At 34.5% G+C, this 24,641-nt stretch overlaps 2 protein-coding genes across 6 annotated transcripts in view; one reads left to right on the top strand and one right to left on the bottom strand.

Annotated features, from left to right (window-relative positions):
* Positions 1-12,709, bottom strand: part of FTO (FTO alpha-ketoglutarate dependent dioxygenase) — a 435,871-nt gene extending 423,162 nt beyond the window's left edge. For all 3 annotated transcript variants that reach the window (XM_051979857.1, XM_051979858.1, XM_051979859.1), the window contains exon 1: positions 12,477-12,709. In XM_051979857.1, the coding sequence (XP_051835817.1) occupies positions 12,477-12,521 (45 nt within the window). In that variant the 5' untranslated portion in view covers positions 12,522-12,709. The remainder of the gene's footprint in view (positions 1-12,476) is intronic.
* Positions 12,710-12,827: 118 nt separating this feature from the next.
* RPGRIP1L (RPGRIP1 like) overlaps positions 12,828-24,641 on the top strand; it is a 123,609-nt gene continuing 111,795 nt past the window's right edge. For 2 of the 3 annotated variants that reach the window (XM_051979856.1, XM_051979854.1), the window contains exons 1-5: positions 12,836-12,914; positions 16,275-16,461; positions 18,967-19,052; positions 20,719-20,854; positions 24,328-24,626. In XM_051979856.1, the coding sequence (XP_051835816.1) occupies positions 18,974-19,052; positions 20,719-20,854; positions 24,328-24,626 (514 nt within the window). In that variant the 5' untranslated portion in view covers positions 12,836-12,914; positions 16,275-16,461; positions 18,967-18,973. Of the gene's footprint in view, positions 12,915-16,274; positions 16,462-18,966; positions 19,053-20,718; positions 20,855-24,327; positions 24,627-24,641 lie in introns of all 3 variants that reach the window. The other variant, XM_051979855.1, reaches the window with a different exon arrangement.

The following is a 24,641-nucleotide window of genomic DNA, read 5'->3' as shown; positions in this document are numbered from 1 at the left end:
GAAGACATAATAATCTGCAGTTACTAGTTATTTGCTTTTTTATTGGGGTTTTTCCACACATTTGGCAAACTTCAATGATATTCACTCCCTATGCCATTTACTGAACTGTGAGATTTAGGTGTCTTTTCTAAAGATTAAGCAAAGTGAAGCATAAACATATATGGTAACCAAACATTTTTAAATACCTATAATGTTCTAGCCACAACAAAAATGATACATTCCCTTCACTTAAGGAGATCATATTTAATCAAAAAAGAAAATATATAGATATGCAAATACATATGAGTTTGGTGGCTGTTGGTGTTTTATTGGACCTATGATTTCATCAGTAGAGTGAATTCCCCAGGGAGAAAACTCCCTCTTCTAACATGGATCTCTCTTCTTGGTAAGAGGGGATGTTTTCTACAGAGTCCCTACTAACTTTGTTGATTATTCTGTAACTTAGAGCCACAGAAGCATAAGAGACTATTATATATCAGTGATGGGACATAAATCCCAAATGTTTTTCACTCCAAAACTGGCTCTTTCTTCTATATAGACTTTCAAGGGAGATTAGTAAAGACATCAAAGAGGAAAGAAATAGCTCTCTAGTCAAGTACTAAGGGAAACCAACCATGGATAACAAACAGCCTGTTCAAAGACATAAAAATGGGAGGTGGGGTATCATTTTTGAGGGGCAGTAAAAAAGGTCAGTATGGGTAACCAGAATGCATTGCCCCTTCTTACCTTCTCATTAGTTTTATGTTACCCTCCCCTCGACCTTATGAAATAGCCATGTTGGTCTCCACTTAATGACTATTCTCCACAGGGCATTCCAACTGCTGGCTCCCTCCCCCCAATCTCCTATTCTTAGTTTGTACTCTCTCTTTACCTCCATCCTTTGATATGGTATCCTGAATTGTCTCCTACTCTCCTCTCAAGAGCCACTCTTGATATGATGTCTTTTCTGATCTGCCTGGCTATAGGTATATACTCCTCCCACCCCCACATAATTTACTTTATATTGATTTGGTATATATATTTCTATACATTCATGACTCTCCTCTATAACAAAGAATGTACTTGAAGACAGATACTTTCACTCTGTTTCATTTTGTTTTTGTATCCTAAGAGCTTGACAAAGGTAGATAGTAAGCACTCAATAAATGCTTGTTGTTTACTCAATTGAATAATAGAGTGGAAAGGCATTTTTGGATCCTGGGTATAAAGGGCTTTATAAATACCAAACTGAGGTTTTTATTTGTTTATGGGGGGAAAAAAAGCACCAGTGAAGTCTACTGTGTAGAAAGAAATGACATAGTAGATCTGCTCAAAAAACTTCTAGCTATCTGAATGAAATTTGTAGCTATATAAAAAAATCATTATAGGATCGTAGAATCATAAATTGGCAAAAGGAACTTTATTAATTTATCTATTCATGCCTCTCCAATCCTTTATTTGCTTTCCCTACTTGCTGTTTCATCCACAAAACAGTGTCTTTCCTGTTCCCCCTTTAGTAGCAGTAAGACAAGAAAACAGTAAAGGTTTCTTTTGTATATAGTTCCACTATGATAAATGTCTATTTTCCCCCAGTGCTGCCAATCCTATGCACAACTAAGCCTTTGGGATTCAGTTTGGTGGGCAACATCACACGGATTAAAGCAGAGCTATTATTTGAAGGAAGCTACAAATTAGTAGGCAATACACTTATCCAGTTGGGCAGTAAGAGAGAGTATCAGGCCTGGAGACTGGAAATGCTGAATTCAAATATGGTCTCAGACATTTACTAGTTGTGTGACCTTGAATAAGTCCCTCACCTCTGTTTGCCTCAGTTTCCTCATCTGTAAATGAACTGAAGAAGGAAAACCATTGCAATAGCTTTGCAGAAATAACCACAAATGGGGTCATGAAAAGTAAGGCATGACCAAAATGACTGAACAACAATAATACCTGTCCAGTCAAATCACTGTCTACATCAATGTTAGATTACACTGTGAATTTCTTGTCATTGTTAATATGAAAAAGGGTGATTTTTACAGAAACTGTTTATGCAGTGTTATAATATATAACTGAAACAGTGGGAGGGAAAAATTGCACCAAAGGATTAACCTGATGTTTTATTATTGTGAATAAGAATTATTCTTTAGTAGAATATTGTATGATAAACTGAAGTAGTTGGTCCATTATAATCTAAAGTGCTAAACTAAGAATCCCAAGTGGGGTAGTAGATTTGGAGACACCAGACTTGGATCAAATTCTGACTATATGGACACGCTCCCTCTAGTCATTTATATAAGTTTGGCCAAGGTTTTTTTCTGAGGCTCAGTTTCCTACCTACAAAATGAAGAACTTAATATACCCATCTCTAAGGTTACTCCCAGTTCTACAGAATTTGATCCAATGAATCCTGGCTCTGTCACTAAGTTATTGTGTGATACTGAACAAGCCTTCTTCTTCCCTTCTGGAAGGACTCAATTTCTTTAGCTGTAAAATGAGAATATGGGGTAACTAGGTGACACCAGGCCTGGAGTCAGAAAGACTCATTTTCCTGTGTTCAGGCCTCCAATACTTTATTAGTTGTATGATCCCGAGCAAGTCACTTAACCTTGTTTACCTCAGTTCCTTATTAGCAAAATGATCTAGAGAAGGAAATGACAAACCATTCCTAGCTACCAACAAAACCCCAAATGGGATCATGAAGAGGCACAGCTGAAAAACTACTGAACAAAAAATAAGAGTTCACATGAAACGATTGCTAACGTCCATTTCAAATATAAAATTCAACAATCCTATCATTCTATATGAGTGCAAATAAATAGAAGCAGAGGTTGTTACATTTATTTCTACTGAATTCCCTGTTATTGGCTCATCTGTTCCCAACAACAGATATTTTGGATCCCAATATGATCACCTTATGAAGCTGCATGGCTTCTGAAAGGCAATACTGAAGTTCAAGTTCTAGCAGAAACTATAATGATCAAAAAGCTTCAAAAATATGAGTCTAATGATGGATTATATGATTGTTTTACAAAAAACCAGCCTAAATTAGCTTAGAAAGTCCCATAACCAAAAGATTGATAAACAGGTAAATATTTTTAGTCATCAAGATTACTTCCAAGGTACAGGAAGGGATACAATTTGTATCGGTGGAGTGTAACGTGCTCATACAAATAGAATAATTAATAGATGCTTTAAGTATTGACTCTGGAATATAATATACCAAAAGGAAAAAGAAGGAGGCACACAATCAAGAATACCTTAACCTGACAAGATGTGTATGATCCACAAGGAGAAAAATGGATTTTTAATGGAATAAAGGATTTCAAGGATTTTTAATAAAAGGACCAGAGTTGAATAGGAACTTTGAAATGCAGTCACAAGAGCCACCAAAGAGAAGAGACTACATGATGATATAATACTGAAATTCTAATAGGGAAAGGAGCTACAAGAATCTCTTCAGAATCTTAATGTCTTAAATAGTCAACTATAGTAATCTAGTATTTGACAAACCCAAAGATCCTAACTTTTGGGATAAGAATTCATTATTTGACCAAAAACTGCTTGGAAAAATGGAAATTAGTATGGCAGAAATTAGGCATGGACCCACACTTAACACTGTATACCAAGATAAGATCAAAATGGGTCCATGATTTAGGCATAAAGAACGAGATTATAAATAAATTAGAAGAACATAGGATAGTTTACCTCTCAGACTTGAGGAGGAGGAAGAAATTTGTGACCAAAGATGAACTAGAGATCATTATTGTTCACAAATAGAAAATTTTGATTATATCAAATTAAAAAGCTTTTGTACAAACAAAACTAATGCAAACAAGATTAGAAGGGAAGCAACAAACTGGGAAAATATTTTCACAGTTAAAGGTTCTGATAAAGGCCTAATTTCCAAAATATATAGAGAATTGATTCTAATTTACAAGAAATCAAGCCATTCTCCAACTGATAAATGGTCAAAGGATATGAACAGACAATTTTCAGATGATGAAATTGAAACTATTTCCACTCATATGAAAAAGTATTCCAAATCACTATTGATCAGAGAAATGCAAATTAAGACAACTCTGAGATACCACTGCACACCTGTCAGATTGACTAAGATGACAGGAAAAAATAATGATGAATGTTGGAGGGAATGTGGGAAAACTGGGACACTGATGCATTGTTGGTGGAGTTGTGAACGAATCCAACCATTCTGGAGAGCAATCTGGAATTATACCCAAAAAGTTATCAAACTGTGCATACCCTTTGATTCAGCAGTGGTACTACTGGGTTTATACCTCAAGAGATACTAAAGAAGGGAAAGGAACCTGTATGTGCCAAAATGTTTGTGGGAGCCCTGTTTGTAGTGGCTAGAAACTGGAAAATGAATGGATGTCCATCAATTGGAGAATAGTTGGGTAAATTGTGGTATATGAATATTATGGAATATTATTGTTCTGTGAGAAATGACCAGCAGGGTGCATACAGAGAGGCTTGGAGAGACTTACATGAACTGATGCTAAGTGAAATGAGCAGAACCAGGAGATCATAATATACTTCAACAACGATATTTATGAAAATGTGTTCTAACAGAAGTGGATTTCTTCGACAAAAAGAAGATCTAACTCAGTTTCAATTGATCAATGATGGACAGAAGCAGCTACACCCAAAGAAAGAACACTGGGAAACGAATGTGAACTATTTGCATTTTTGTTTTTCTTCCCGGGTTATTTTTGCCTTCTGAATCCAATTCTCCCTGTGCAACAAGAGAACTGTTCGGTTCTGCAAACATATATTGTATCTAGGATATACTGCAACATATCTAACATATATAGGACGGCTTGCCATCCAGGGAAGGGGAAAAATCGGAACAGAAGGGAGTGCAAGGGATAATGTTGTAAAAAAAATTACCCTGGCATGGATTCTGTCAATATAAAGTTATTATTAAATAAAATAAAATATAAAAAAAAGAAAAAAGAAAAAAAGAAAAGACAATATTCTCTAATATTTTATATAGTCTGCAAATAAATTTGTATGTCAAATTATAGTTTAATATATTCTAATGCACATATCAACTTATTTATAAAATTTTCCTTGAAATTTTACATGACTAACCCAGACGATTATCTGCAATGATGTATATAAATGTAAAGGACCAGTACAGGTTATCTAGTTCAACCATTTGTTTTACAAATGAGAAAAATTAGACCCATACAGGTAAATGACTTGTCTTAAATCAAACAGTTGAACTTCTAACCAAGATGGCTACTGACTGCCCACATCTCATAATTGCCTATTCCAGCAAAAAAACAAAACAAAACAAAACAAAAACTGAAATTTACACCATATTGAACAATAATTAAGATATATAAGGCAAAACTATGACTTCTTCTGTCTAAGAAATATACAAAAAAATCAACCAGAAGAACAATTTGGAACTATGCTCAAAAAGTTATCAAACTGCGCATACCCTTTAATCCAGCAGTGTTTCTACTGAGCTTATTTCCCAAAGAGATATTAAAGAAGGGAAAGGAAACTGCATGTGCCAAAATGGTTGTGGCAACCTTTTTTGTAGTGGCTAGAAACTGAAAATTGAATGGATGCCCATTAACTGGAGAATGGTTGGGTAAATTGTGGTATATGAATGTTATGGAATTATTGTTCTGTAAAAAACGACCAGCAGGATGAATACAGAGAGGGTTGGAGAGACTTATATGAACTGATGCTGAGTGAAATGAGCAGAACCAGGAGATCATTGTACATTTCAACAATACTATATGAGGATATATTCTGATGGAAGTGGATATCTTTGACAATGAGAAGATCCAATTCAGTTCCAATTGATCAATGATGGACAGAACCAGCTACACCCAGAGAAGGAACACTGGGAATTGTTGCATTTTTGTTTTTCTTTCCAGGTTATTTTTATCTTTCTGAATCCGATTTTTCTTGTACAACAAGAGAACTGTATAAATATGTACACATATATTGTATTTAATATATTTAACATGTTTAACATGACTGCCTGCCATTCAGGGGAAGGGGTAGAGGGAGGGAAGGGAAAAGTTGGAACAGAAGTGATAGCAAGAGACAATGTTGAAAAATTACCCGTGGATATGTTCTGTCAATAAAAAGTGATAAAAAAAAAAATCAACCAGAAGTTCAAAGCTTAATAGGAAAGAAGATCACCAGGAAAGCCAACTCCAACATAAGCAAACAAGCACCAGTTCCCAGTGTGATTAGAGTTGGACCAAAGACCCTGATTGTCTTCAGCAAGGTGTCCTGAGGCAGCAAGAGCCAAATATGTCCCATCCCTAGAGAAAGCCCCAGGGTAAGGGCAAGTGCAGTACAATCAGTCAGACTGGGACAGCCCCAATACTTAAGGCTTCAAGGGAGCTCCAGCAATCTGTCACAAGACCCTGATAATGAAGAGTTCTATACCTTAAAGATCCAGGAATAGCCTACTCAAGAGAATTGAAGGACAGCACAAAAACCCAGTGACCCAACAGGGTTCCTATATCCAAAAGAGCAATAAGGGTGAAGAGACTGCCCCTAGCATAAGGATCCAAATCAGGAACTTAAGTTGTAGAGATGAGTAAATCAATAAAGACATAAACTGTATAAAAAAATTTATAATACATCTAACAATTGCCTAAAAGGAAAAAAACCTCCATAACTTCAGATACTCAAAGGAAAAATGAATTTTCCACAAGATAGAATAAACAGAAATCAATGGCTACATGTTAACAAGAACTATTAAGAAATCCAAAGTATTGACCAAGGAAGCAATGGATAGAATATTAGACTAAAAGTCAAGAAGACAAGCTCAACTCTGCCCTCAACCACTCACCAGTTATATAACCCTAAGAAAGACATTTTAAACTTCTGGTTTTCTCAGTTTCAGCAATTGTAAAATGGAGATCATAATAACACCTACTTCCCAGGATTGATGTGAGGATCAAATGAGATATTTGCATAATGCACAGAGCCTGGCATATAATTAGTGTTACTATGTATTTATTCCATTCTTCCCTCTTATTCCCTGAAAATCATGATTTAAAAAAAAAAAAAAGCCTGAACAGGATATTTCAAAAAAAAAAAATCAGAAATGAAAATTGCCAGACTATTAAAACCGAGAACAAAGTAAAGATAGAAAAAAAAAAATCCACTTATCAAAGGAAAAGTTTCGGATTAAGTCACAGCCACAATCCAAAGTTCCCACATTAAAAAATACTGTAAACACACAGAAAAAAGAAATTTAAGTAAAAAGGAATCACAAAATTAATAGCTTTTACTATAAATGAGAAGAGACCTTGGAATGCAATGCTCTGAAAAAGAAAATAAGCTGGAAAAAAGAGAATAATATTACAGCAGAATTTCTAATCAAGCATTTCTAATAAAAAGGCCAGAACTGAAGAGGAACTTTGAAGTGCAATCACAAAAATCAAAATAAACCTTTTAAATAAAAATTTATTTGCAATAATAATAGAAGAAACTGTAGGATGATATAGTACTGAAATTCTAATAAAGAAATTGAAAGAGTTTCTTCAGAATCTTAATAATTTCAAAAAGTATTGAGGGACTCAAATAAGAAAAACATAGGACATGAATGTGGATCAGTTCTATTCTAAGGATCTTAAGAGATAAATATATATATATATATAAATAATTCACTAGTATAGAAAAGAGGAAAAGGGATAGAAGAACTTGTTTTTCATAACTGAAATATGTGAGAAGAGTCAAGAGATGAAAGGAACAGACATCAAATAAACCTCATTTTTATATGAAACAAAGGTTGAACATGCATGTCCATGAGCACAGATATGCATGGGCACATTCAATTCAACAGGAAAACAAACAGTGATAAAGGATGAATTAAGAGGGAGGATAATTGTGAGGAGGGTATATATTTTTTTTAATTTTCTATTATAGCTTTTTATTTACAAAATATATGCATGGGTAATTTTTCAGCATTGACCCTTGCAAAACTTTCTGTTTCAACTTTTCCCCTCCTTCTCCCTATCTCTTCTCAAAGATGGCAGGTGGATCAATACATGTTAAATATGTTAACGTATGTGTTAAACACAATATATGTATACATATCCATACAGTTATTTTGCTACACAAGAAAAATCAGACTTAAACATAAGGTAAAAATAACCTGAAAAGGAAGTCAAAAATGCTAGCGGAGAAAAACAGAAGAAGTGGAAATGCTAGGTTGTATTTCACACTCATTTCCCATAGTTAAGCTGGTTCTCTTCATTATTGAATAAATGCAACTGATTTGGTTCATCTTATTGGGTTTTTTATTATAGCTTTTTATTTACAAGATATATGCATGGGTAATTTTTCAGCATTGACAATTGCAAGACCTTTTGTTCCAACTTTTCCCCTCCTTCTTTTCACCCTCTCCCCCAATTGGCAAGTTGACCGATACATGTTAAATATGTTAAAGTATAAGTTAAATACAATATATGTATACATGTCTATACAGTTATTTTCCTGTGCAAAAAGAATCTGACTTTGAAATAGTGTACAATTAGCCTGTGAAGGAAATCAAAAATGCAGGCGGACAAAAATAGAAGTATTAGGAATTGTATGTAGTGGTTCATAGTCATCTTTCAGAGTTCTTTCATTGGGTGTTGCTGGTTCAGTTCATTACTGCTCTATTGGAACTGATTTGGTTCATCTCACTGTGGGCCACATCCATCAGAATTGATCATCATATAATATTGTTGATGAAGTAAATAATGATCTTCTGGTCCTGCTCATTTCACTCAACATCAGTTCATGTAAGTCTCTCCAACCTCTCTGTATTCATCCTGCTGGTAATTTCTTACAGAACAATAATATTCTATAACATTCATATACCAGAACTTATTCAGCCATTCTCCAATTGATGGTCATCCACTCAGATTCCAGTTTCTTGCCACTACAAAGAGGGCTGCCATAAACATTATGGCACATAGAGGTCCTCTTCCCTTCTTTAAGATCTCTTTGGGATATAAGCCCAGTAGTAACACTGCTGGATCAAAGGATATGTACAATTTGATAACTTTTTGAGCATAGTTTCAAATTGCTCTCCAGAATGACTGGATGTATTCACAATTCTACCAACAATGTATCAGTGTCCCAGTTTTCCCACATCCCCTCCAACATTCAGCATTATCTTTTCCTGTCACCCTAGCCAATCTGAGAGGTGTGTAGTGTTATCTCAGAGTTGTCTTAATTTGCATTTCTCTGATTAATAATGACTTGGAGCATCTTTTCATATGGCTAGAATAGTTTCCATTTTTTATCTGAAAATTTTCTGTTCATATCCTTTGACCATTTAGCAATTGGAGAATGGCTTGATTTCTTATAAATTAGAGTCAATTCTCTATATATTTTGGCAATGAAGCCTTTATCAGAGCCTTTGAATGTAAAAATGTTGCTTCCCTTCTAATCTTGTCTGTATTAGTTCTGTTTGTACAAAACCTTTTTAATTTGATATAATCAAAATTTCCTATTTTGTGATCAATAATGATCTGTAGTTCTTTGCTCACACTTTCCTTGAGGAGGGTACACATTAAGAAGGAAAATAAACTTTCTAATCCTGAAGCAAAGATTAAAAGGGAAAAAAAGAACTAAAATTTAAGTGAACGCCTACCATTTGGGGAATCACTAAAGAAATTGCAGTCCATGAAAGTAATGGAATATTGTACCACTAAAAAAAGAAAGGACAAAAGATATGATTTCAGAGAATCTTGTGTAGTATAAATTCATATACAATCAAGTGAATTTGAAAACCAGAACAATTTTTTTTCTGGGATAACAACATTGTAAAGAAACCAACTTTGAAAGATTTGAAAAATTTAATCACTTCAATGTGATGAATGCAGAAGCCTTACTTACCCACCTCCTGAACAGGAGATGATAGACTCCAAGTTGCAGAAAGAAGCATACATTTTTTAGACGTGGCCATTATGTGTATCTGCTTTGCTTGACTATGCTAAATACATTTTTTTTTTATTGGAGTAGTGTCATGAGGAAGCAGGATTACCAATAATGATACTAAAAAAGAGGGCCATTGATACTTTTTTCTCAATGCACAGAAGAGAAGAAAAGGCCTTAGGAGTGGAAATAGATTGCCTTTGAGGGTCCTTTCAACCCTAAATATATATATATTTCTAAAATATATACATATATGCATATATATATATATATGCATATATATGTATATATATGTGTGTGTGTGTATATATATATATATATATATATATATATATATATATATAGGCAGGATAGTTAGAGGACACAGTGGAAAGAACACTAGCCCTTAAGTCAGGAGGACCTGAGTTCAAATTTGATCTCAGACACTTAACACTTCCTAACTGTGTGACCTGGGCAAGTCACTTAACCCCAATTGCCTCAGGAAAAAAAATTAATAAATAAACCCCCCAAAAAAATATATGCAAAGCATTTTGTAAGTCTTAAAGAAATATATGTTATGTATGTTAGTAATTATTATTGTAATCCTCTGATTATGAGATTCACAGACTATATAGTTCCAGGGCAAATGTAAAGGAAAGTCACAAGAGCTAAAGAAGAAAAGTGGAAAGGGGACTAGATTTGGAGTTAATAAGACCTGAATTCAAATTATCTTAGACACTAGTTGATTCTGGGCAGTTTCCTCATCAGCAAAATGGGGTTGATAATATTAGCACCCATCTCATAAGGCTGATTTGAAGATAAAACGAAATGGTATTTGTAAGGTACTCTACAAACCTTCAGAGATATAAGTGCTAGCTATTATTATACTCACACATTTATGCAAAGAATTTTTCCCAGTAACAAAAGACATTTAGGAGAAAAGAAGGAATTCAGATATATTATATACTATAGGAAAGAAGTGGTAAAATGAATGGACCTGATCAATTAGAGCTTAAGTTCACTATACAAAATGTAAGTTTGGATATTATGAGTCTTTCCAGACCTTAGCCTCCTTGCAATGACTGCAGAAGAGATACCTTAACAAGTATTCAATTTCAATGTAACTTCATTACTAAAAAAGCACTTATTCAAATTCTTAGCAGAGCATACTATTGTCAAATTCACTCCAATTTTGATGTCGAATCAGGGGTCATCAAATTACGGCCGGCGGGCCAGATACGGCAGCTGAGGACATTTATCCCCCTCACCCAGGGCTATGAAGTTTCTTTATTTAAAGGCCCACAAAACAAAGTTTTTGTTTTTACTATAGTCAGGCCCTCCAACAGTCTGAGGGACAGTGAACTGGCCCCTTATTTAAAAAGTTTGAGGACCCCTGATAGAGCTTATTTTATTGCAAAGCAGATTCATAGAAACTTCATAAACAACCTCATGTAATGGATAGAAACATATTATTCTGAGAGAATATCAAAGATTTACACAAATGCAGAGGCTTTCAAAGGCTTTCCAAATCAACAATATCATCAACAAAGTAGATAGATGCTTTCCGTTCAGCCAGAGGACCTAGTATCTTCCAACATTTAGAAACACTGCCATTCTTGTTAGTCCTCGCACAAAGCTTTCTATCCCTTAACTCCTTGCCCATTCTAGGTCTCCCAAGCCTAGAAAGATTTCCCCTCTCCCTTCTACCTATGGACTTCCGTTCCAGATCCCAGCCGGCTCCCGCCTTCTCTCTAAAGTTATCTTCCATCTTCTCTGTCTATAATTTGTATTCTACAGGTTTTTTGTTTTTGTTTTTTTGGGTTGTTTTTTTTTTTTTTTTTTTTTTTTTGCAAAGTCTTTTACCCCCATTAGACTGTGAGCTTCTTGAGGGCAGGGACCGACTGCGCTTTAGCTTTTTTGTTGTTGCCATCCCCAGAGCTTAGCACAATGTCTGGAATTTAGAAACCGCCTGAAACACTTTCTTAATATAATGATGTCATTTTGGTCCTCTTAATTGAACGAAAGACAAGAATAAATGCATTCTGCTTAATTCTGACTAAGGCAAAATCACCGTTCTTCCTTGTTTGGGATCCAATTTCTGCATCTGTAATATGGGGCGGGGGTGTCCGGTCCTACCCTAAGATCCTTTGCACTAACTGTGCATTCTCTATAACACAACAAATATGGTACAAATATGGAACTCAAAGGTTTTTTATTTTCATTAAGATTTTACCAGTGCCTCCAGTAAAGAAGAGGGAATGAGGAGGGTGCAAGTATTGTTCTGGGACAGAAAACAGATCGAGGCAGAAAACTCTAAACGCCAGCAGGGAATCTGTGGCCAATAGCCACGTGTTGAGACGCCCAGCAGGGAGTCAGGAGAGGTACGAGTAGGACTTCATAGGACACCAAATGATAGCTTCACGCCAGCGTCATCCCCCTGCCCTCCGGTACCGCCAGTCTTCTCACGGTTGCGCAGCCCAATCCTCCTCTTCTTAGACCCCTGGACCGTCCCCTGCAATCCTAGCTTTTCAGTCCCAGCTCCTGGCCTAGCCCTAAACTCCGCCCCTGACCCAGGCACGCGTCCCTACCTTTGCTTCCCGCTCTTGCTCACTGGTACCTTCCATTCGTTTCATGTCTCAGCTGCCTCCGCAGCAGCGGGTCGGTTTTCCTCTCTTCCCGGTTGCCCCGCCTCCCTGGTAGTTCTCTCTGCATACTCCTCCAGCCAGGTGCCGCTTTCAATCCGAATCGCGAAAACTACGATTCCCGAAATGCACCACGTCAAGATCATGGGCTAGGGTCGGCGGAAGAGTAGCGGAAGATTCTCGTGCTGCAACTTTGGTTGATGTAGTCCACTTTTCCCAGTACAACAAGGAAGAGACGCCGAACCGGAACTACATTTCCCAAGAGGCTGTTGGGAAGACCTGTTTGCCTCATTTCCTTGGAGGTTTTTCTAACCGTCCAGCGGAAGCGATGTGGGCGCTATAGCAACGGTAGCTGGCGGCGTTGGCGCCTCAGATATTGCTGGGGTGAGTACTGGGTGCCGGGAGAGGGGAGGGTTTTGGCGCCACTCCACTTGTGGAGAGCGTGCATAAAACACTGGAATCACTCTCCCCATGTAGAGAAGGCCTCGATCCCACTTCTCAATCCCAGAAAAGCATTCGGAGCCTCTTCATCATCCTTGTTCCTGGGACCAGTTCCACCATGTCCGCTCCCCATCTCCTACTGTAGGCCTGATGCCCATTCCCCTCCTGAATTGGGAGCTGAAATCCCATGGATAAGTGATACTGATGTTGGTATTCATTAATTGTGGTCGGCCATAGTATAATAGTTCGGGACCTCATCTCTTTTCGCCCGAATTAATTGCTCTCCCTGCATCCACTTCTCCAATCCATCCTCCACACAACTCCCAAATTATGCATTCTAAAGCACAGATCGACCTCTATCCACCTCAATGCTCAAGAACTTACTGTTTCTAAGATAAAATATAAAATAATTCTAGAATGACTGCGCATCAATCCCTTCACACACGTTACTCCTCCTCTTCCCCCCCGCCAAAAAAAAAAAAAAAAACTGCTTGCTTCTTGTTCTCATACACACTGCCTCTTCTAAATGCAAAACCTTCTTTTCCACTTCTTGAACCTCAATAGCCAGTTAAGGCTCTACCTTCTTAAAGAAACCTTTCCTGATTTCCCCCAATTGTTACTTTCCTCCCATTTATTTGTTTTATATATCTTACTTATCTGTGTACCTATCGTTTCCTCCTAGCACAGTAAATTATATTCCTAGTGATTAACACAGTGCATGAGAAATAGCATACAGTTTTTTAAATGTTTGGTGGTTGATTGTTTAGTTCTTAAGCAAAAATTCTCTTTCAAATATAACAAGTGGTCACCCACCTTTTATTTGAACACCTGTGGTGAGAGGAAACCTACTACATCTTAATTCCTTCCACATTTATGTGACTATAATTGTTAGTAATTTTTTTCCTCAAATTGAATATAAATGTGTATCTCAGAAAAATTCATCCACTAGTTCTATCCTTTGGGGCTAAAAAGTACAAATCTAATCTTTATTGCCTTTCAAATACTTTAAAATTACTCTGGTTTCCTTTCTAAAACTTCTGTAAACTAAACATCCTCACTTCTTTCAACTGATCTCCATGTGACGTAGTTTTGAGGTCTTTCAGCACCATAGTCACTTTCTGGATTGTTTCCTAAACGAATAGGGTACCTAGAACTGAACCCAGTACTCAAGTTATTGTATGATTACTACAGATTGCACTGATTCTAACTCACTGTGTTTCAGATACTATAAGAGAAGAGGCTATTAGGTTTTGTGACATATTAGTTTAGTGTGACTCATTACTGTTAACCTTTTAACTAATTCAACAGTATTAAATATTTACTGTGTTCTTATGACAAAACAGGGTCTTAAAGGAAAATACAAGGTTTAGATATGTTATGGCCTGTTTCAAAAGGTATTAAATTCTATCAAGGGGATGAGTTGTGAATATATCACTATAAAATACAATTAATTGAATTAGGGGTGGAGGGAGAAGAACTTTATGAAATCTAACCGGAAGTATTCGTTAGAGAAAGAGCATACCAAGAGAAGATTTGTAATATAATATGCTTATAATAGGCATTTGAGCTATGTCTTAATGGATGTTCAAGAATTCAGCAGGAAAAGAGAGGAAGAAAATATGAACACTGAATAAGGGCACAGATGGAGGAAACAGTTTTATTTGTAAGAATAACCCAGTTATTAAAGAATGATTTAAAGGGGAAGATATAAGACTGCTTTTAAAGGTAGAGTAGCACCAAACACCTCAAATAACTTACAGAAGATTTTGATCTTTATTCACTAGAAAATCACTGAAGATTTTTGAGGAAAGGAGCAAAGTAGCACGACATGTCAAAAGAAAATACAGTGAGGACACAGTTATTAAAACTGATAATATTCTTTTTCCCTGTTAGGGAAATTCAATTTAACGACATCTATTAAGTACTTACTGTATGTGAAACATGTCCTGGGAATACAAAGATGAAAAATTACAAAACTCTTCTACTCATAGAATGAAGATGATGATGCTACATGTATATGGTATAAGGAAGAATGTGAAAGAGCAAAAGTTGAGTCAGTTGAAGTCCTATGAGAAGTTGGAGAAGGAGATCTCTTTCAGTTGTAGGGATCAGATTATAAAAAAGTAAGAGAATGTTTCCATAAGAAGTAATTGATTGCTTGAAGGAAGGGAACAACTTCAACAAGTGGAAATTTGTCAGGTATCTATTGTACTAGCTAAGAAAGACATAAACAAAGGCTCAGAGACAGAAGGAAACAAGATGAAAACCAAAAATAGAATAGTTTAAGTTGGGATACAAAACATGAAAAAGAGAAATATAATATGAAATAAAGGTAGATTGATATAAACTAAAATATAGAGGACCTTAAATGCTGTAATCAGAAGTTTCAAGTTTATTTGATAGGCAATGTGTAACTACTGAAAATTTGAGTAGAGGAGTGGCATCAATCAGTAAGAATTTGTTAAATGCCTCTTTGTGCCAAGCATAATGTTAGTAATTAGGAGTACAAAAGTATTCCCTGCCCTGAAAGAGTTTACATTCTATCAGGGAAAACAACAGATAGATAAGTAAATACAAGCAGAGCAGGGTGAGGAGGCACTACTGATAAGAAGCTAAACAGAATATAATTCAGTCCTTAAGCCAAAAATTTATATCAAACTAGAGGTTCTAATTTTTAAAAAAAAGAATGCTTTGGGGGACTAGCACGTCCAAGAAAGACTTGGAGACAAGAGATGGAATACCATTTGTTCAACCAGGAAATACTTGAGGGGATAATATGTAATAAGCCTGAAAAGGTATGCTGAATACAGATTATGGAAGGTTTTAACTACCCACCAGATAAGTTTATATCTTATCCTAGAATATAAATAAGTAATCATTGGAGTTTTTGATGGGGTGTATCACAAGAATCAGACCCATGCTTTAGGAATAGTACTTTAAAAACTGTGTGGAGAATGGATTGAAGAGAGGAAAGAGACCCAGAGCAAGGAGAACAATTAGAAAACAATTACAATAACTCAAGGAAGAAGTGATGAGGCACTAAACTATCACTAGTTTGATTGAACTAGAGTTTTAATAGTGGAGAGAGAGTTAGATGCAAGAAATGTTATGGAGGTGCAATTGACAGTACTTGTGAACTGATTGGGTGGAGGAGTGTGGGGAGGGTTAGCAGTGTGGGAGAACCAAGAGAGGAGGATAATTCTATGATTGCAAACCTAGGTAACTAGAAGAATGATATGTTTGCTGTGAACCTGTGATGGGGCAAGGTAGCTTATAGTCACTTTCTCTTTTCTGTTTCTGTAGCCTGGAGCTTGAATAGATCCTGGAGAATCTGACTAGGTCAGTCGGAAATCCAGAGCCTGAAGCAAGATGTGGAGCAGTGCAGGATTGAATTATAGTGAAACTAGATGGGAATGGATCCTGCCATAAAAATCCCTCTAGTTTCATTAACACCAAATTTTTCTCCTAACTGCATGCCAAACCAACAACAGTGAGTTCTGACCATATAACTATTCACTGAACATTGAATTCTCTTGTCACTGAGAATCAAGGAGGATGGGACAATTAGAAGGAAGCCTACAAACCATTTGCAATTGTTTTATTGAGTTTTAATAAATTAGATGGTTTGGAGGAAACCTGGGTTTAAATCTGTCTCTGCCATTTATTACCTACGTATATGATATGACAACATCTCTGGGCCTCCTTGTTCTCATCTAGATAAAGAGATTGAATTGGACAGAAAATGCCATCTGTATCAAAAAAAGTCTAAGGAGACTGAATATAAATCAACACATGCTAAGTTTACTTCTTTTTTCTGTCTTTTTATCTCTCCCATAGCTTTTCCCTTTTGCTCTGATTTTTCTCTTCCAACATGATTCATAAAGTAATGTTTATTAAAAATAAATTTACTTAAAATAAAATTTCAAAGATAGATTGAATTAGATGACTTCAGGGATCCTTTCTAGATCTAAAACCATGATCCTGTTTAACAGTTGGAGAATAACTGAATTATCATTCACCACAGGGACTTACAGTGTGGTTCTCACAGGTATATATAGGTATTTAATATTACATATCTACAGTCGAAGGATTTGGTCTTTTAAGCAGCTACATTTATATTAGAAGAACCCTTTCAGGAAGGTGGCATTGCTATATTATGTGTTAAGTAAAATATCGTAAACCATAATTTTTATTTGATACATTTTCCACATAAAGCCTTTTAAAACTTTTTATTTTCAAAATATATGCATGGATAATTTTCAACATTCACCCTTGCAAAACCTTGTATTCCAAATTTTTTCCCAACTTTCCCCTACCCCCTCCACTAGACAGCAAGTATTACAATATATGTTAAACATGTGGAATTCCTCTACACATATTTCCACAATTATCATGCTGCAAAAGAAAAATCATATCAAAAAGGAAAAAAATGAGAAAGAAAACAAAATGCAAGCAAACAAAAAATGAAAATACTATTTTGTGATCCACACTCAGTCCCCACAACCCTTTCTCTGGGTATAGATGGCTCTCTCCATCACAAAACTATTGAAACTGGCTTGAATTACCTCACTATTGAAAAGAGCTACATCCATCAGAATTGATCATCATATAATCTTGTTGCCCTGTATGATGTTCTCTTGGTTCACTTCACTTAGTATCAGTTTGTGTAAGTCTCTCCAGGACTCTTTGTATTCATCCTGCTGGTCATTTCTTATAGAACAATATTTATTCCATAAACCATAACTTACTCAGCCATTCTCCAATTGATGGGCATCTACTCACTTTCTAGTTTCTTGCCACTACAAAAATGGCTGCCACAAACATTTTTACACATGTAAAATGTTTTCCCTCTTTTATGATCTCTTTGGGACACAGGCCCAGTAAAGACACTGCTGGATCAAAGGGTATGAAGTTTGAAACCCCTTTGGGCAAAGTTCCAAATCACTCTCTAGAATGGTTGAATCAAATCACAATTCCACCAACAATTAAACCTTTTTATAAAAACCATATTGTCATCAGTATTTTTATATTATACCATTTTAGAATCCTGTTTGAAAAATTAAGACCACAAAGAAATTAGATTAGTCAATTTTGAAAAGTTTTTGCTTTTTGATTGAATTTGTGTTACTTTTATTTATTAGTTGGCATGCATCAGTAAAGTATTTACTTAGCCCTACTTTGTATTTAATTTTGTGACATATGCCTTTTCTAGAAAAAAATATGCTTTAAAGGAAAAAGTGAAATTCTTTTATAAATTATAGTAACTGAAATGATTTACGATTCACTAATACTTAAGACTTAGTAGAAAAATGAGGGATTTTTGCTTTTGTGGATCCTTTCCAATGACAATTTCCTATGTTCCACAGACCTCCTATATGAATAGTAATACCATTATTCATTTCAGTGAGTACAAGTCATTCATCCCATTTATAGAAAAAGTAGATATGTGATTAGCAGCTGTAAGTAGGACAGAAACTTGTTTGTTTTTTTGTTTGATTTTAATCAGCTAGGACTCCTTTGCCTGTTACTTGGAAATTTGGGAATCAAACTTTACTACAAGCTAAGACAGGATCAAATGAAAATATTTGTGAAACCTCCATCTTTAAAATTATTAGGTTCCACACAATAGGGTATAAGCGTAGTTTTTTGAGGTTTTGGGTTTGCTTATTTTTTTAATCTTTTGTTTTAAGATGGGTTTGGGAATGGGGAAAACTAGAAAGAAGAATAGAGAAAAAGCAGAAGACTAATGGACTAATTTTATTTCATTTCCTAAGCAAATTATAGGAGGCACTGTTGAAAGGACCATGTTCTCCATGATTAAATGAAATATTTTGTTTAGAATGGAAGCTTTCATCTTCTAGGAGCAACATATGTAGGACAACAAGATGTCTATTACAGTTCTTGCCTTGTTTCTATTAAATTTATTTGACCCATTCGTTTGGCATAGTGGATAGTTTAGTTGGAAAAGGTTTTATTTGAATTTTCTTATCCACAGATAGATCATGTCTGGCCCAGCTGATGAGACTGCAGGAGACTTGCCTGTGAAAGATACAGGTCCACGACTCCTTGGAGGATTGAAAGGTTTGACCAGCTGTTATTAGTTTGTAGTCATGAAATTTGATCACTGTTTTGTTTTTTTACTTTTAATCTTAAATTTTTCCTGCTATTCATGTAGAGAAAAAAAACTAGTAATACAGATCTAAGTTAGACTATACTCAAAAATGGAAGTGAAAAATAAGATGCAGTTTCATTGTATACATCAGGTATCAGCCATTCACAGAAAAAATAAAATCCTCTTTTGTTACACAAAAGAATTGTAAATCATCTTTTAAACACATACACATTTAAATACAAATGTAATAAATATAAGGTATCAAGTCTTAAAACTGAATTGCCTGGTTTGCATCAAATTCACTACTAACATACTAACTTGTATGATGGAAGAAAATGGTATATTTTTAAAATTTGCCTTTCAGTTGGAGGATCGTAAAGTGACTGGTTTATTCAGATGATAGAAAGTTTTCACAATCGAATAAATATACTTTCTGGAAATTTTTTGGATCATTTTATCACTCATTGATTTTATGTAGAACCAAAAGACACTTTTTCAAAAAAAGAAAAGGATCAGCTTTGAGAACAATTTAAAATTTTGAAAACAATTTTAAACTTGTCCTTGATTTGTATACACAGTGTCTGCCATGTTGTCATACTGCTTGGCTGTTTATCGACTATGCTAAGAATTCAAAATATATTCTATTATGAGTTTTTGTTTTGTTAGCATTTTAATTTTTCCTTAGCATTGAATGTCTTGCCTTATATTTTGGAGATTAGTGAATATGGCTAAAAATGGAAAGCAACAAATCTCAAGGAAGTTGTCATTCTAGTCAATGAAGATGGAGGTAAAAATTATGCTGCCTTTCATTTTGGAATGAATTTTTAGATGTTACCATTATTGGTTAAAAAAAAAAAAAAGCTATGAGAGTATATGGCACCTTATATAGCTAACAAAATCATCTTAACAGCTTTGAAGAGATGCCATGTGCGTATGCTAACAAATAATTGTAAACATTTTCCAAAATAAAGTTGGTCCTTCTAGAATGATGATTTCAGCAGTATTTTCAGTGAAAACTATGGACCAGTTCCTAGATTTGATCCAGGTCAAATTTTTTGATTCTTTTTATGTAATTTGAGTTACTACAGTTGCCTGCTCATAGAACTGTTCTGTGACAGCTCTTGAGTCTGTAAAAAAAAGAATGTTTCAGATCTCCTTACTTTTACTTTATCTGCCTCAATATTTAATACTTGCAGAGAAAATTTTATTATTCCTAATGAGTAAGTCAGCATTATTATAATCTTATAATTCCTCGTTTTTGTTCTCAGGTTTGACAATAACTATCAATGTAATATTGGACAAATCACTGAAGCTTTGGCTTTCTCATCTCTAAAATGACACACATATGCCCTAAATAGTCTCAAGAGATATCTAATAATAGGATGTAAGAATTTTATTTCATTGGCAGTATTAATTTTTAAGTATCAGTGTTAATACTAATGCTTTAAAAAACCTAAAATATTGATATTTGATATGATATAAGAAACATAGTCATCTGAATGAATGGTGAGTTGATAAAAAATTTCAAAAGCCTGTATGTACTAAGTCAGGTCAAAGATTTATTAGGATATATATCCTAAGCATTAAACATGTGACTAATTTTCTTGGATTTTTTTTTTTTTCCAAAATCTTCAGTTACCTGGAATTCAAAGTCTCGACAACTTGTATCACATGTCAGTCGTGAGGAACTAGAAGATCGATTTTTGCGTTTGCAAGAAGAGAACATTGTACTTAAACAGAATGCCTCCCAACAAGAAGATAAAATTAAAAGGTTGTGATAGAGAATTTTTTTTAAAGAATGTTTGAAGGGTGTACAAATCTTTTATTACCTTAATTGGAAAAAAGTCTCTTAGAAACAAAAAGATCATGAGTGTTTGATATGGCTAAAATTAATATTTTTTAAAAAACACTAATAACTAATCATATCTTAAGTTTACACATGTTTGTGTGTCATTTAACAATACTTAATGGCTTAATAAATAGTTATTCCAGGACATCTTTTTTTAAATATGTACTTGGTTTTAAATTGGAAATTTTTTCAAAATAAAAATTGTCTATCTTGTATTTCTTTTAAAGTGCCTTTTTAAAATTCATGTCATTTTCCTAAAAATTTAGAGCTAGAAGACATGTCATTGGAGATGATTTAGTCCAACCCATCCAATCTATGTGTTTGTTAGAAAATAGGTATAGAAAGGTGGTGACTTTTCTCAAGGTCCTCTTTATGACATGTTTAGTCAGAGTTAAGAATTAAGCCTTTGGCCATCAAACATAGTTTTCCTCTCTGCATAGCCAACTATTGGCTAATTACAGAATTAAAATCCAGTGTGGATATTATTAGCACTATACCTTACCCAGAAATTATAAAGAGGACAATAGAGAAAGCAAGGTGACATCATGAAAAAATGCAATATGATCAGTTGGAAGCTCTAGGTGTTAGTTCTGCCTCTTCATTAAATAACTATGTAAAGCAATATAGAACATTCTAAGTGCTGGATTGGAAGGCATAGGACATGGGCTTGACTCCCATCCCTGCTACATCCTCTGTGAATTTGGGGAATTTATTTCTTCTTTATGCCTTGTGGATACCATCTATAAAAGTACGGGATTAGACTAGATGGCCTTTACAGTAAATTCTAGTCCATCTTAGGCAAATCACTTTCCTTTACTGGGGCCTTAGTTTCCACACTCAAAGAACAAGAAATTAGTCTAAGTGAATTATTATTATTATATAGGTTTTTTTAGATTTACAGAGCATTTTTCTGAGGTTCTTCCAGCATTTTGCTGGACATTGCTACAGATATCTAGATTGAAGTAACTTTAAATTTACCCATCTTTTCTCTGCTGTAAATATAAATGATATTTTGTAAACAGCTATGTCTGTAGAGCCTTACCCATATTTTTTCTACCAATCCAGAAGTCTCACAAAATATAGCTAGTTCTTACTTCTTATACTTAAATATAAATATCATTTTGTAAACAGCTATATCCCTAGATTCTTGCCCATGTTTTTTCCTACCAATCTAGAAGTCTCACAAGATAAAGTTGGTTCTTGCTTCTTATATTTAAAAAGATTATGAATTCTTTGACAGGTGAGTCCTCCTTCCATCGACATAATTAATAGATTTCTTATCTTCCCACCAATTCTTTACCTCCAATTTAGTAAACTGTAACATAAGTTAACTTTGACTAAAAAAATTCAGCAGCCATTTATGGTCAGCATTTTGGGGATGTCTCCCTAAACATAGTTTCAGTGTTTATACTACAGAAACCTTTCCAATCTGTGAGAACTTGTGTTCATTGATTGAGGATCACATTTGTGGCATAAAGAGGTGTTAGAGTAGTATTTTAATTATTAACTTGTTTATCTTTCTAACTAAAAATTGAATAAAGGACATCTGCTTTTTTAACTCTTTACGCAGAATAAATCATATACTTTCTGGGCAAGAGATTGACTGTTTGGAAATTTGCATTATAATATTATCACTATAGAATTTTGGCTACTTATTAAAGAGTATTTTTTGAGTGTCAGCATTAAGTTCCATGTTTTTTATACCAATAAGGTTTGCTTATAACTTCTCTGAAGAAATTTAAAACTGTTGTATTGATTCACTTGTCTTATCTCAGAAATTATGATCATAGATTTTCTTCCAAGTGTAGATTAATAGCATAGCATTAAATTTGTTATGCCCTTGGAACATTATTTATATCTTCAGTAGAACATCCATATATCTTTGTATGTTTGAGTGAATTTTGGTGTATAAGTTGGTATCACCAAATCTATTGGACTATCTCTCATAGCTAACTGATTCTCAGACATGTAGTATGTTCCCATAATTAGGGTACAAATGGCTCAAAATCTTCAAACTCTTCAGAACAAGTGTTTAATTACTGTACCTTGGAAGATTTGCTAATTAGATGTCATTGGTATCTTTTAATTATATAAAAAAGGAACTGAATCATTAATAAATATAATAGGGTACTTTACTTATAAGCATTTTTTTCTTTATCTCTTATAAGGCTGCCTTAAAGAAAAATCTTAATTGATCATATTATATATAAATTTCTTAATGATACATGTTATATAAACAAAAGTATAGCTAAAAATATATTTGCTACTGCATCCATAGAGGACTTTGCTTATGAGTAAGGAACCAGTGTTCTGTGACATCCTAAAGCTATTAAGAGTTTTTTTTATTCACTTTTGTTCTTTTAAGTAAAAGCTTCTGTCTGTAACCATGCTAAAATAAAGCAAACCCCACAGAACAAATGAAGTGCGTTTTTATTTTTAATCTCCTGTCTGGGTCTTTGCAAAAATGGATTCTTCATAAATTAGATACAGCTATTGAAGATGTGCGACCAATTTTGTAAAGTCTTGAACTTGTATCTCTCATCAAAGCCACCTTTTCTTTCTTGTCTTGCCAAGGATTTTTTTTTTTTTTTTTACATTCACTATCAGGCATGTTTTCCGTATTTGTATATTACATCACTCTCATGTGCCCTTTCTGTCTTTTGTTCTGTCTTACCAGTGCTTATCAAAACTTAAAGGAATCAGAAGTATAACCCTTGTGATTCTATAAGTAAAATTTGTAACATTTAAAGATAGGAAAAAAACCGTCCATTCTGTAATCATTTTCTACCATTAACAATTACGTTTTTGATCATTTGGAGTATCAACAATTTCCTTCACTTAGAATTTATTATTGTTTCAGTTTGCCCAATGATACTTTTAAAAATTGTTAAATACCTTCAAATCTTAAAAAGAAATTAAAGGTAATATATCATCAAATGTTGTATATTATTAATATGCTTTCAAAATAGTTTAAATCTAAAGTAGAATTTAAAATGAATCCCACAAATATTTATTATATGTATATATACTTTATTCACGATAAGACATCAACAAACTGTAACTATGCTTAATGGCATGCCAAGTTCCTATATAAGGTCATGCGTTAAAAATTGTACTTAAGGGGCATATGGAGTAAATATGTGTTCTCTCCTTACTAACCTTAAATGATAAGCCTTAGGAAACTGTTATTTGTCAGTGCTATAAAGCAGATTGTTGCCCAGTGGTTTCAATTATCATCAAAGGATTCTTCACAGGCAGTAATAGTTACATCAAAACCTGAAATTTATTATTCAGGTTCTGCACTGAAGTCTTCACAGTGATTATGTTCCTTTCAACAGAATGCATTTTATGCTGACTTCTCACATTCCTTTTCATCTTTTTTATTATTTCCCCAGAATGGCCACCAAGTTAATACGGCTTGTTAATGACAAGAAAAGATGTGAACGGATTGGTGGCGGCCCCAAGCGGCTAGGACGGGATGTGGAACTAGAAGAAATGATTGAGCAGCTGCAAGAAAGGGTTCATGAGCTTGAAAAACAAAATGAAGGCTTTAGAAACAAACTAATTTCAGCTAAACAACAACTTCAATTCCAAGGTCCTAGACACACTCAATATAACCACATTCAATCTCGTGTTAACACAGGACGGAGAAAAGTGAATGAGATATCTGGCTTTCAGGAAAGCCCAAGAAAAGGTATAATCAAAATTT

This window comes from Antechinus flavipes, chromosome 2, assembly GCF_016432865.1.
Source record: "Antechinus flavipes isolate AdamAnt ecotype Samford, QLD, Australia chromosome 2, AdamAnt_v2, whole genome shotgun sequence".
Lineage (NCBI taxonomy): Eukaryota > Metazoa > Chordata > Mammalia > Dasyuromorphia > Dasyuridae > Antechinus > Antechinus flavipes.
The sequence above is the reverse complement of the archived record's forward strand: the minus strand, read 5'-3'. Positions and strand labels throughout refer to the sequence as shown.